General features: G+C 48.8%; 2 protein-coding genes and 1 pseudogene across 5 annotated transcripts in view; 2 read left to right on the forward strand and 1 right to left on the reverse strand.

The window, feature by feature from the left end:
- The first annotated feature begins 2,157 nt into the window (after nucleotides 1–2,157).
- On the forward strand, nucleotides 2,158–3,652 carry LOC123066089 (uncharacterized; annotated as a pseudogene).
- A 2,687-nt stretch (nucleotides 3,653–6,339) lies between these two features.
- The window catches only part of LOC123071790 (pumilio homolog 24), a 14,104-nt gene continuing 6,679 nt past the window's right edge, over nucleotides 6,340–13,764 (reverse strand). For 2 of the 4 annotated variants that reach the window (XR_006434525.1, XR_006434527.1), the window contains 4 exons: nucleotides 9,989–10,060; nucleotides 9,116–9,308; nucleotides 7,473–8,473; nucleotides 6,340–6,839 (listed from right to left, as the gene is read on the reverse strand). The gene's annotated coding sequence lies outside the window, so the exon portion shown is untranslated. Of the gene's footprint in view, nucleotides 6,840–7,472; nucleotides 8,474–9,115; nucleotides 9,309–9,469; nucleotides 9,552–9,988; nucleotides 10,061–13,764 lie in introns of all 4 variants that reach the window. The other 2 variants (XR_006434524.1, XR_006434526.1) reach the window with 2 other exon arrangements.
- Nucleotides 10,222–11,020, forward strand: LOC123071792 (uncharacterized). The gene is made up of 3 exons (XM_044495374.1): nucleotides 10,222–10,321; nucleotides 10,562–10,612; nucleotides 10,683–11,020. Exons 1-3 carry the CDS (start codon nucleotides 10,279–10,281, stop codon nucleotides 11,018–11,020), a joined length of 432 nt encoding a protein of 143 aa, XP_044351309.1. The 5' UTR covers nucleotides 10,222–10,278.

Raw genomic sequence — 13,764 nt, forward strand, 5'->3', positions numbered from 1 at the left:
AAGCCACCTCTCATGGATATGGTTGCTGCTGGTCTCGATGGGGGTGAGGGGATGGTGCGGCGGCGGGTGAGCCATCGGAGGAGAGGAGATCAATGGATGGTGAGGAGAGTGGGGGAGAGTGGTGAGAATGGAGCGTGGGCGGTGACACGAGAGAGAGGGGAGTTATTGAGACGTCTCGTCTGTCTCCCGCGCTCCCCGAGGCATGCATCCAAGAGCCACGCGTGGCCGCGCTGAGCCTGGCTACCAAGAAACTGCCAATTCGGCAATAGCTCGGGGGCCTAACTCGTGACTGCTTTAAGTTCTGTATGGCCTGAGATTTACATGCAGCCCAGGCAACCAAACAGACTGTTTTCATCCCCGTGCGGGGCTGGTTGGGCCTTATGCAAGCAACCAAACACGCCCTAAGAGCATCTACAGCCGGACTCAACAAATCCGGCCCCTCAAACAACCGCGGACGCGCCCGGGCGCGTCTGCGGGCACTGACCGAGCACTCCCTATATTCGCGTCTCCACACCCACATATCTCATATTCCGTCCCCTATTTTCAGACTAGACCATGCAACGTTGATAAAAACTACGTAGATCATGAGCGGACATACAAATGCACAATCGTTTCATCAAAAGATCACAGCTGGATCACAGAAAGACAGCCAAAGTTCACATAATACACATAATACGACATACAAGTTCAAACTACAACTAAAAACTTGATAGACGAATCTTCACCACTTCCTCGCCGGCCCTTTGCCCTTCCGGTCGCGGATGCAACTGTAGGAGTCCGCGGCAGGAGGTGGGACCCTGTCGGAGGAGGAGTCGAAGATGATGATGAAGCCTTGCAAGCGCCGGACAATGTCGTCTTGCTGGCGCTCGAGCTTGGCCACCCTCTCCGCCTCCCTCGTTGCCTCCGCTGCCTCCCGCTCGGATTGCTCAATGCCGAACCAGAGTTGCTTGGCGTTGAGCCTCTGGAGTCGTCGGGCCTTCCTCTCCACCTCAGTCAGTGACCGGCGGCACGCCCACTCGAAGAGACGGTCCTCCTCATCGGGCACCCGGCGGCGGCGGGCAGACTGCGCAGACCCGTTGGACCCGCCCACATCTCCCTAGCCCTTTGCCTCTCGCGGCGAGCAGCTCGTGCCTCCAACTCCGGAGTCCGGATCCGCGGCGTCGGCTGAGCAGGCACTAGAACCCAGCGCTGCCCGCGCGGAGCAGTGGCCGGAGGTGGAGGAGGCCGTCGGGCGGGAGGAGCAGATCTGGCAGGCCTCGCAGATCCGAGTGCGGGGCGGGAAGGGCCGGCACCGGCATCGGCGCTGGCGCGACGAGCGACAGGGGGGCATCGCACCGGACCAGGAGCTGCCGCCCATATCGACCCGCGAGCGCTCAAACGCGATACGGAGTGCCAGCTCCTCCTCTTCTCCGGAGCTGCCGTCAGAGTGGCTGCCGGTGCTGGACATGGTCGTCGGCGCTTGGGATTTGGCAGATTGGGGAATGTGACATTCAGGAAGGGGAGGGGAGCGAAGCGGAGTGGAGTAAGATAGGGTTTCTGCCGGACATGGTTTTTGTGGGGTCGGGGTGGGCCAACGCTGGGCGGGCTGATGTGGCGGGCGCGCCCAGGCGTACCCGGACCACCTCATATCCGCCCTACATTTGGGATAGATATGAGGGGTGCCGGTCAGCCCGGGCGTTTGAGACCCGCTTGAGAGCTCCGGTTGGGTCGGTATTTTGTGATCGGTCAGTGACCGGACGGTCTGTCCAGGCGTATGAGACGGATATTAGGCGCCCGGTTGTAGATGCTTTAAGCGGTTTGGAATGCGGTTTTGTTCTTTGCAGGGAGTTGAATTCCTCTAGCTGGATTCGTGCGCTTTTCCTTGCATATATAGTGTTGGAAACCAATCTCGTAGATAGCAGCTGCATTCAGCATCCATCACTGGAAACCGTTCCTCTCTGTTTCACCCCTGGCATCACGTTTGTTGCATGCATTCAATACCGTTCGGGAAATCTGCCCATGAGGATTATGGAAAATCGCTCCTGTGAACAAAACAGACCATGTGAACTAGGACGAGATTTGCCTTGCGTGCTTCAGACTTGAGAGCATTGGTTTGTGACCTTTTTTTGAGAGGAACGCAGTCCCGTCCCGTTCTTCCGAAAGCCTGCCACCGTTTTGCTGCCTTTTCAGTAGAAAAGCAGAAGAACCGTCCTCCATTGGCTTGTCAGGGGAGCAGGTCGGGTTGGAGCACCACGCCAGATATTTGACTGCTTTCCCCAGCGACCGGCTTCGCCATTGATAGTACACCACCGGGGGACGGCCGCCTGTTTGTTTCTCTTCGGCGCGCGAGAGATCTCAGGGATGGCGACCACCACCGGCGGGACGAGCCCCGCCCCCGCGATGAGCATGAAGCTGCTGGTGGACACCAAGGCGGGGCGCGTGCTGTTCGCGGAGGCCGGCAAGGACGTCGTCGACTTCCTCTTCTCCCTCCTCGCCCTGCCCGTCGGCACCGCCGTCCGCCTGCTCGGCAGGCGCTCCATGCCCGGCAGCGCCGGCGACCTCTACGCCAGCGTCCAGAGGCTCGACGCCGCCTACCTCCTGCCCGGCGCCGACATCGGCGCGCTCCTCCGCCCCGCCGTCCCCTCCAGCATCCCCCTCCTCTGCTTGCCCGGCCCGTCGTCGTCGTCGGCCGCGTCCAAGCGATTCTTCTGGTGCGGCGAGGACCACAGCCGCGACTACGGCTACGGGCGCCCCGAGCACAACTACGTGACGGACGCGAGCGGTGGCGCGTGCCCGACCTGCGCCAAGCCGATGACGAAGAAGATGTACTGGGCGCGGTCCGACTCCGGCGGCTCTGGAAAGGCGGCGGCGGTCTCCGCCGCCACGGGAAGGGCGAAAGGGTTCGTGCAGGGCGTCGTGACGTACACGGTCACGGACAACCTCACCGTGACCCCCATGTCCGCCATCTCCAGCATCACCCTGCTCAACACCTTCCGCGTCAGGGACCAGCGCGCTACAGGAGAAGACCGTGCGGATCGGCTACAAGGAGGTGACCAATCCGGCAATCCCACACCACCGTCCATCCTGAATTCTCGATTGCCTAGGCACAATAGATGGATGAATTTGAGTGACTGAATTACTGCATGTTGATCTGCAGGGTTTGGCGATTCTCAAGGCGTCGATGCAGTCCAAGACCGTTCTCACCGACGTCTTCCTCGCCCACAAGGCTCCACGATCAGCTGCCTAAATTAGGTTCACTGTTAAGTGCTCTTGTGGTTGTGCTTGGTGTTCTTCTCTTATGCAATGCTGGATATGAGTTCCTCCCGCAACTGATCATCAATTAATCAGGACTCAATGCTTGTAGAGCAACCATCTTATTTAACTTGAAACTAGCTCGAGATTGACTTGAGATCGTTACAAGCTGAGCACGAGCCACTTTCTACAACTTGACATTGAGCTTCGCATATTTTGAGCTCGCTTGAATTTTAGTATGAGTTGAGTTGAGCCTAGGCCAACTCGCTCGAACTTGACTCGTTTGCAGTCCTAATTCTGGCCATGTTCGGCTTGTTTGTTGATGATTGCTGCTTCTGTTGATTAGATCACACTGCTTAACTCTTAGATTGAATTTACAACCCAACCTCAACATTAAGTTCAATTTTGGGTGGGATCATAGCTCATGAGATTTTAGGTGTGAGAATCGCCCTCATTCTGAGTTACAATAAACCATTTATGATTTCTTAAAGGTTAAGTGAATTTCATGTCATTTGTAGTTGACAATGTGACGTTATAGGGTTCTAATGTTCATTGTTTTGAGATGACTCATCATTCATGCCGAATGGTGACGTTTTTGGTTCTGGTAGTGGTTGTTGTTGGTATTTGGTAATGTGTTCAATTTGTTTCTTCTTTAATTCCCACCGTTTATTTTATTATGGAAAATGATTCCTATCACCGACTGATCCAAATCGGTCAGGTTGGTTGTCCCGCACGACGGTAGTGCATTGCATCCTAACTCCTTCCCGACAGCCAACGCAACACTACCCTTTAGCTCCTCCCAACACTAGTTTCCCTCGAGCGGCAGTACTTCCTTGTCTCGCGGCATTGAGCTCCTCCTCCACCGTCGTTTCTCCCAAAGGTCGCGAGCTCCACCTTCATAGCCACTTCTCCCAAAGTTCGTGGAGCTCAATGTCATGGATTCTCACTGCTATGCTTGAGTTGTAGGCTTGTAGCTTCAAACCGGGATGCTCCAAGTCGCCATGCTTGGGGGAGATGGTGTGTGAGGGTGGATGAATCTAAGCTCAATGGATGCGGCTCATGAGGGGATCTGGTGAGCTAAATTACCTAAGGGGCAAGGTTAGTGATCCGGGGATTTGGAAATTGCATATGTTGTATTGTCAAACTGCAACCTCGTGTGCATTATGTTGTGTACGCATGGGTGAGATGTTGCAATGATTCTAGACATTCGTTCCTACTGTGTTCACACCACAATGTTATTTTGTTGCAAACTTTGCCTTGCATGTTGTATATACTAGCGAGCGAAGACATTGCAAATGTTGCCTTGCATGTTGTATATACTAGCGGGCAGAGACACACCCGCACGTCGTCACCGACGGAAAGCCCATGTGTGCGCCTCTGTTGCTTGTTTTATTCATGAGAAACTAAGAGGTGGTATTTTTAAAGGGTGCCAATGGAGTGATACTTTTTGTTTATTTAGCGGATTCATCTAGGTCCTTGCATTTCTTTTTGCGTGAGACAAGCTAATAGTTGTTTTTATATGAGATGATGGCTTTTAAAGGGAGTCAATGGAGTTAATTCCATTTTTACCAACAAAATGAGCCGAAATGGCGGAAATTACCCCCAAAACAAGAAAAGGTCAACGTTTTACCCCTAATATAAAGGTTCCTTCCATATTTTTTCCACATGTGACATAAATCCAATTTTACTGTTTCTCCCAATTTGGTGCTGATTTGGCAGGCCACGCATGTGGTTTTTTTGCTGGTTTATTTTTATTTTGAACCGATTTAACTTGAACACACGGAACCACAACCGGTGACCGCGCTCAGCTTGTATGGCCGCACCAGGTCACCACGCCTGCCTCCTGTGGTGGAGGCAGCATCGCGCCTTCGCTATTTCCTTCTTTGGGTATGTTTATCCCACTCACCCTTCTCTTTCCTCCCACTAACCCCGGTCCATTCCTTTTTATCAACGTTGGAGTCGAGGCAATCATGGCGCCGAAGCGCTGGACAAAGCACGCGTCGCCGCCCTCCAAATGTAAGTTCTTTCCATGTCCATGTCCATGTCCTGGTAAGCACATCCTCTTATATGTTTCTTCTACTTCATCTCCATGTCCTGGTAGTGCTCCATCTCCATGTGTTGGATCTGCTCCATGTCCATATGATGGCTATGTCGGTTGTGCTCTGTATGTGTGGAAATGTCATGGTCTTGGATCTGGTCTTTAGAAGTTTGGTTGAAAAAAAAGGATCTTTTTGTTGAAGATAGGGTTTAAGCAGAGATAGTTATTCATGCTTAAACCCTATTAAAAGATAGTTATTCATGTGTTTTACTGCTGGATTTCATGTGTATTTAAGGATCTTTTCAGACACAGGATGATTTGTAAGAGATGAGAGTTAGGGTTTAGGGTTGAGGTAGTAAAACTTGTGATTAGTGTCAAAGTTCAGTTAAGGTGTCAAAAAATCTAGTTATTTATATCAAAAATCAGTTAGAGGTGTTTAAAGAATTTAGTTAGTAAGGTACTATTGGTTTTGTCTTTTGCGGATGGATCAGTGATGGTTGCTTAGGTTCGTTGTGCATATACAATCTGCTATTCAACCTAGTCCTGAGCATTGGCGTCTAGACACAATCACTATTGATAACTTGAAGGATGAGTTGGTACAAACTAGGTTTAAGCAGAAATGATTTTATTTACCATAGAAACAGGCTGAACATGATAAAAAGAGGGCTTGACAACCACCCTAGATCGGTCATATCTAGGGAAACTAACATCACAAACTTCCTGACGGTGCAGAAATTGGTCAAACATCGTCGATCGAAGAAGGGACCAGAGGGTCGAGACATAAAGCGGCACGTCCGCCCCGCCAGAAGATGCCTTCAAGGACTATCTTTATAGCACGAAGGCACAACCAAACTCATCATTTTACGAAAGCGGTGACCAGACCATCCCTCACACCGTCGCAAACTGGACTAGGAATTAAGAAAATCTTATCCTTGATCCGTACGGTGCTGCCATCGCCACCACATCTCTACTATTAAAGGGGGATCGAACGTCGTGATGGTTCGACCTCGTTCGATCCCCCTCCCTTCGAACTCCCACACGCACGCAGCAGCCCACCAACATAGCCCACGTACGAAAAAACACCAACTCAGCGCCCGCAAAAAAAAATACAACAACTCAGCCCACGTACGAGATCCACAGTTCAACACACGAACGATAAGTCCATGGAACCCCACGATCGCGCCCAGTCAACAAAAAAACAGCTCCGCAACCCACGAACGAGGACGAGGTCCATCGACCAAAAATCAAACTTCTTCGACCCGCCAACGAACGCCAGTTCTTCCTGGCGTACGAGCTCCATCAAGACGCCAGTTCTTCCTGGCGTACGAGCTCCATCCACACGCGAAAGCACGCCGCCAAAACAGAAACGCCGCTTCAATCGTCGTCCGGCCACATCGTTCGCACGCGAGCTGTGGGAGCTGCAGCCTCTGCTGGTCGCCTCCAAACACAACCTCCGCTCGACGGTTGTTGCTGCGTCATCTCCTGAGCGCGCCTACCGTCTTCTTTCTCTCCGATGGCAAAGGAAGTTATGTTTCATGGTGCCTGAACTCCCTAGGTTTGCCATCCTGACCTGTTCAAAACTTCATAATGTTAATACTCAGATTGCATCTTTAACTTATTTGAACATATCACTTATTCCCCAAAGTTGCAAAATCTAATCAGTCTATAATTCTGCCCAGTAAATTTTAACACCATTTGGTAGATCATGCAGGAGAAAGATTGCAAGTGTACAGTGAAGTTAGGCCATAATTCTGCCCAGTAAAGTTAGGCCATAATTTTGCACAACAGTAAGGCAACCCATAACTAAACAGAAAACACAGAACAAAGCAGAAAGAGGCAACTAAAGAGGCACATACCTAGCATAATGTACTGACATTGTAGTTAGAGAAGCAAATTGTATAAACTTGGGCTTTGGCAAGATAACAGCAGGTATGCCCATTGAGAAAAACATGTAGCAAGCTTCCAATCTACCACCAAGGATAATGACGTCTCTATCTAGCATCTACCCAGTTTCAGTAAATTAAAACAGGCTGATTGTTACGGTCTTGTATGTTGTCACCTGGACCAAATCCCACCATGTTTTTGTATGGAGGACGATGCAAAAAATTCAGGAGAGAGAAACAAATAAATCTAATTTTGGCAATCCAGTACAGACAATATGTATTATATCACGTAGTATGAAGAAACAAAGTCAAGCACTTACGAGAGCCTTTGGTGCAGTGAAATTTTGAGTGGGAGTCTGTATTATTACAGTTTGGTACCATCCAAATGACAGCCCCGTAAATCAGCTCCAGCCGACACACACCTTTGCTTCCACAGCTCATGCATAACCAGCCGACACACACCTTTGCTTCCACAGCTCATGCATAACCACATACCCGGGGATTCAAATCAACCTACAAGAATATTAATCCATTAGTCAGATCCAAGATGACACCAAATCAAATTGGTTAGGATGTGTGTCGATGCTTGGTGGCTTCGCCCGCCATCACCGAGCTATCAAAATCACAAGGCTACTGCTCGCATTTCACAAACACATCATATTACAATCACATGCCTCATTTGGACGTCATATGCCCGAATCTCTACTATTAAAGCGGGATCGAACGTCGTGATGGTTCGACCTCGTTCGATCCCCCTCCCTTCGAACTCCCACACGCACGCAGCAGCCCACCAACATAGCAGCCCACCAACATAGCCCACGTACGAAAAAACACCAACTCAGCGCCCGCAAAAAAAAATACAACAACTCAGCCCACGTACGAGATCCACAGTTCAACACACGAACGATAAGTCCATGGAACCCCACGATCGCGCCCAGTCAACAAAAAAACAGCTCCGCAACCCACGAACGAGGACGAGGTCCATCGACCAAAAATCAAACTTCTTCGACCCGCCAACGAACGCCAGTTCTTCCTGGCGTACGAGCTCCATCAAGACGCCAGTTCTTCCTGGCGTACGAGCTCCATCCACACGCGAAAGCACGCCGCCAAAACAGAAACGCCGCTTCAATCGTCGTCCGGCCACATCGTTCGCACGCGAGCTGTGGGAGCTGCAGCCTCTGCTGGTCGCCTCCAAACACAACCTCCGCTCGACGGTTGTTGCTGCGTCATCTCCTGAGCGCGCCTACCGTCTTCTTTCTCTCCGATGGCAAAGGAAGTTATGTTTCATGGTGCCTGAACTCCCTAGGTTTGCCATCCTGACCTGTTCAAAACTTCATAATGTTAATACTCAGATTGCATCTTTAACTTATTTGAACATATCACTTATTCCCCAAAGTTGCAAAATCTAATCAGTCTATAATTCTGCCCAGTAAATTTTAACACCATTTGGTAGATCATGCAGGAGAAAGATTGCAAGTGTACAGTGAAGTTAGGCCATAATTCTGCCCAGTAAAGTTAGGCCGTAATTTTGCACAACAGTAAGGCACCCCATAACTAAACAGAAAACACAGAACAAAGCAGAAAGAGGCAACTAAAGAGGCACATACCTAGCATAATGTACTGACATTGTAGTTAGAGAAGCAAATTGTATAAACTTGGGCTTTGGCAAGATAACAGCAGGTATGCCCATTGAGAAAAACATGTAGCAAGCTTCCAATCTACCACCAAGGATAATGACGTCTCTATCTAGCATCTACCCAGTTTCAGTAAATTAAAACAGGCTGATTGTTACGGTCTTGTATGTTGTCACCTGGACCAAATCCCACCATGTTTTTGTATGGAGGACGATGCAAAAAATGCAGGAGAGAGAAACAAATAAATCTAATTTTGGCAATCCAGTACAGACAATATGTATTATATCACGTAGTATGAAGAAACAAAGTCAAGCACTTACGAGACTTACGAGAGCCTTTGGTGCAGTGAAATTTTGAGTGGGAGTCTGTATTATTACAGTTTGGTACCATCCAAATGACAGCCCCGTAAATCAGCTCCAGCCGACACACACCTTTGCTTCCACAGCTCATGCATAACCAGCCGACACACACCTTTGCTTCCACAGCTCATGCATAACCACATACCCGGGGATTCAAATCAACCTACAAGAATATTAATCCATTAGTCAGATCCAAGATGACACCAAACCAAATTGGTTAGGATGTGTGTCGATGCTTGGTGGCTTCGCCCGCCATCACCGAGCTATCAAAATCACAAGGCTACTGCTCGCATTTCACAAACACATCATATTACAATCACATGCCTCATTTGGACGTCATATGCCCGAACTCCCTAGGTTTGCCATCCTGACCTGTTTCAGCAAGCAAAGTAGTTATACTAGACTCCTGTTCAAAACTTCATAATGTTAGTACTCAGATTGCATCTTTAACTTTTACTCCAACTACATTGAACAAGTTCTGGCATCTCAAATGTGTCTTTTCAGCAACTACATTTGAACATAGCACTTATTCCCCAATTTACAAAATCTAATCAGTTATGCCACCTGTTCTGTTCCCACAGTTAAGTTCCTATAGTATGTCATATCATTTTTATAATGCAAAAAGACTGTAGGTTTATTTTAGTAAGAAGAACATGTGTTGAAACTGTCAAAATAATCTAGGAAATTCTGAAATTGCAGTATAAGATTAGGTAACCTCAGACCATGTTTACTTTTACTGGATTCTAGAAGAATCGTAAATGAAAATGAAACATTACATCATGGGAACAAACATGCCTCGCGACAGGAATAGTGATAGAAGGAAATACTTTCATTTAAGCTCACCTCCAGAATACTTTCTCTCCACTCCTTTCCCTCCACCTTCATTCTTGTCGCCATGTCTGAGCCCTCTTTTTACTGAAATATACAAACTTCATCCGTCAACATATAATAGCACAATCATTTTACTTTGGAAGAAACCATATGCGAAGAACATGTCTATGAAAATGAACAAGTGAGTCCTAAAAGCATGTTAAATGAGTCACCATAGGTCATATCATTTTTGTAATTCAATTCATATCATTTTTTAATGCAAAAAGACTGCAGGTTTATTTAAGCTTCTATAGGACAGAAAGATGTCACAGCACAGAGAGCGTCTCTATGATAAAGGAAAAAAAGGTATGTGTATGCCAATCACATGTCTGCACATAAGGTATTCAATAAGCTTCACAACTTAACTTACATTAATCTTATCAGTTGTCGAATATGAGAGGACACCCAGATCACAACTCACCAATACACACCGACCACCATCTGGTTTTTTCATACGCAAACAAACACGCACTACTAACTACAGTGTTTTGTCTTCCGATGATGATGACAATGTGCCCACGCAACTGCCTATGATGATTCCTATAGCCGGCAATCTCAAGGCCTTTCAGCCAGTGCCGCATGTGGAAACATCAATCGGTATCGCCCTTACACACGACTTTTTTTTAGTTTGCATTTATACATTTGTTAAAACAAAATGGTTCTTCAGGAAATCATTCTCGTGAAGGCACTTACTATGATCACCATGCATCACTGCGAGTAACAGAGAGAAGCATTGATCATAATATTGGTTCAGACATAGCACTTGGACTCGACACTGAAGACAATGTCCCCGAGCACATTGCTTCAAATGATATCATTAAATCAGATAGAAAACAGAAAAGGCGAGATCAATATATAGCACGGCGAAATAGATTAACACTTGAACAGAAGGAGGAAATCAATGCACGTCGCAGAGAAGCTAGGAAAAAAAACAGAGGAGGAGAGGACTGCCCGTCAAAGAGAAGCCAGGCAACGAATGACACCAGAGGAGAAGCAACAGAGTAACACCCTTAGAAGGGCGGCGTACCAAAATATGTCAGTCCATGACAAGCAAGAGACAAACGCCCGCCGAAGAACACGTCTGCAAAACATATCACCTAAGGAGAAGCAGAACATGCTAGCTCACCGCAAGAAGAGACTCGCGGCTAGGTGCAACACCCCTTGCGCTGAATCCATCGCCATGCCGCGCCCTGATGCAGATACCTTAGCTACACCCAACCTGATGTCGAGCACTCATGCATTGGCATTCAGAGAATCTGAAGCTTCAGCTCCTGCCCCTGCCCCCCGGTTTGCGAGTAAGGCTGGGAACAACTTCGAATCAGACGGTAACCCTTCCATCTTTACTTTACTTGTTGTGTCCATGTGCATTGAACCAGGATTTAACGGCTCCACAATGGTGCAGGCGAGTACCTTAGTCGTACCCTGGATGATAATGATGCCCCCAGCGAACTCATAAATCCCTCGCAGCAAACCAATGAACACCAAATAGACGACCAGCAGAATCAAGCCCGTGAGAAGAGGCAAGAGAGCAGAGCACAGCGTAGGGCTCGGGAGCGAGCTCAGAAACAAAGTATTGGAGCAAAGAACATTCAAGGGAGTGCCTTAAAACGAAGAGTGCGCGGGAAAAGCATACCAGAAGGTGAGAAGTCAGCGTTGCTAGATCGTTGTAATGCAAGCTTTCAAAAAAAGCGGAGGCCTCCAGGCCCAGATGCAAGTACCTTAGATGTGAACAGAGCAGCAGCAAGTTCAGAAGCACCGCCCACAGGAGTTGCTTCACCAGCTTCCTCCCCTTCATCAAACATGCCATCGTACACTATCGGAACCAATGGTAACCCTCTCATGTTTACTCCCCTCTTGGTGTGCACTCACAATTAAAACCATTACTTACCGACTCAACAATGTTACAGTTGACATGGAGGCCTTCCTTAGCGGCATCATGGACGAGAATGCACTCTCTGGTGACCTCATGGATGATGAGTACTACCTATTTGCCGGTGAAGGTACTCCGAGGCGCCTTTCGCTGCTCATCCCTCTATATTATTGGTTTATGATGTGCATCCCATTATGACTTGTTATATCTCCACAATGCTTGCAGCATCCGACACTGATAGCTCGGACCTCGATGAGCCCGTAGAATCCTCCAACACGGGATCTATCAACCTAGATCCTTTCGACTATGTCTACTCGAACATCCCAGACAGCACGCACATCCTGAAGCACGCGGCAAACTGCGAGCATTGCAAGGCCAAGAAGTTCCAGTACGAGACTGACGGCTTTTGCTGTCGGAACGGGGAGATTGAGCTAGCTGAACCAGAGCCTATCCCAGAGCTGATGAGGTTATGGTCAAGCGCGGATGCAGACTCTCGGCATTTCCGAGAGAGCATTCGGTTCTTCAACGGGCACTTTGCCTTCACTACCCTTGGCGTCAGCCTAGACAACAACTACACAAACATGAAATCCGGGGTGTACACGTTTCGGGCACATGGCACTATGTACCACAAGGTGCACTCGTTCGGTCCAAGATCTCGCCCTGAACATCTGCAGTTGTACTTCTACGATGACGATCCCAGCTTAAGCCATCGCAAGGAGGCCACCAAGCAATTGGACCAGCACGTTGTCAGCAAGTTAGTGGACGTCCTTAGGGAAAACCCCTACTCCCAATAGTTTAGGAGTTTGGGTGCCCACAAGGAAAACCTCGAGGAGTACCGGATAGACCTCAACATTGACCAGAAACTAGACCAACGAAGATATAATAGACCCGTGTCATCCGAGGTGGCTGCGATTTGGGTCGAGGGAAGCGATCTAGCAAACAGGTTCAACCGCAGCATTACACTCTATGGGGACAACAACGAGAAGTATAGTATACATGCCACAGATGGCTGTTATGACCCGCTCTCGTATCCCCTCTTTTTTCCAAGGGGGGAGCTTGGTTGGCATCCAAATATCCCTAAGCACAATGTCCCTTGGGAGGTTGCACAACAACCAAGAGGAAACCGTGATAACGATTCAGGTGCACCTGGTTGTTATGCTTATATGCCAGAAAAAGTTCTCTATCCTTCCATATGGTACCTAACCTTCTTCTTTCACGTCTTTCCACAGAGGGGAATAGCCGGTTGTGTGTCTCTGTTAGGGACTACTACTGTTACCGGCTACAGACGCGCCCTGCGATATTCAACCCCATACTACATGGAGCACGCCTGTTTCAGCAGTGGGGTGTCGACATGTTCATCAAGATTGAGGGATGTAGGCTAAAGTGGATCAGGGACCACCAGAGAGAGATACGTGCCGATCTATACCAAGGCCTTGTGGATAGCATCGCGGTTGGGGAGATGCGGGCGAGCGCTGTTGGGAAGAGGATCGTGCTGCCAGGGACGCATCAAGGAAGCAACCGAGACATGAAGCGGAGGCAGATGGACGCCATGGCACTGGTGCAGACATATGGGAAGCCTGACATCTTTTTGACTATGACATGCAATCCTAGCTGGGAGGAGATACTGAATGAGCTGCTTCCTGGCCAGACACCGCAGGACCGACCAGATCTTGTCGCACGCGTGTTCAAGGCCAAGCTAGAGACCATGAAAGAGATGTTGTTCAAAAAGCACATCCTTGGTGTTGTGGTAGCGCATGTGTATGTCGTCGAGTTCCAGAAGAGGGGCCTCCCCCATGCACACTTCCTGTTGATCATGAATTCAAATTATAAACTCGTGGTGCCAGAGCAGTATGACCGCATCATATCTGCAGAGCTCCCA

This window comes from Triticum aestivum, chromosome 3B, assembly GCF_018294505.1.
Source record: "Triticum aestivum cultivar Chinese Spring chromosome 3B, IWGSC CS RefSeq v2.1, whole genome shotgun sequence".
Lineage (NCBI taxonomy): Eukaryota > Viridiplantae > Streptophyta > Magnoliopsida > Poales > Poaceae > Triticum > Triticum aestivum.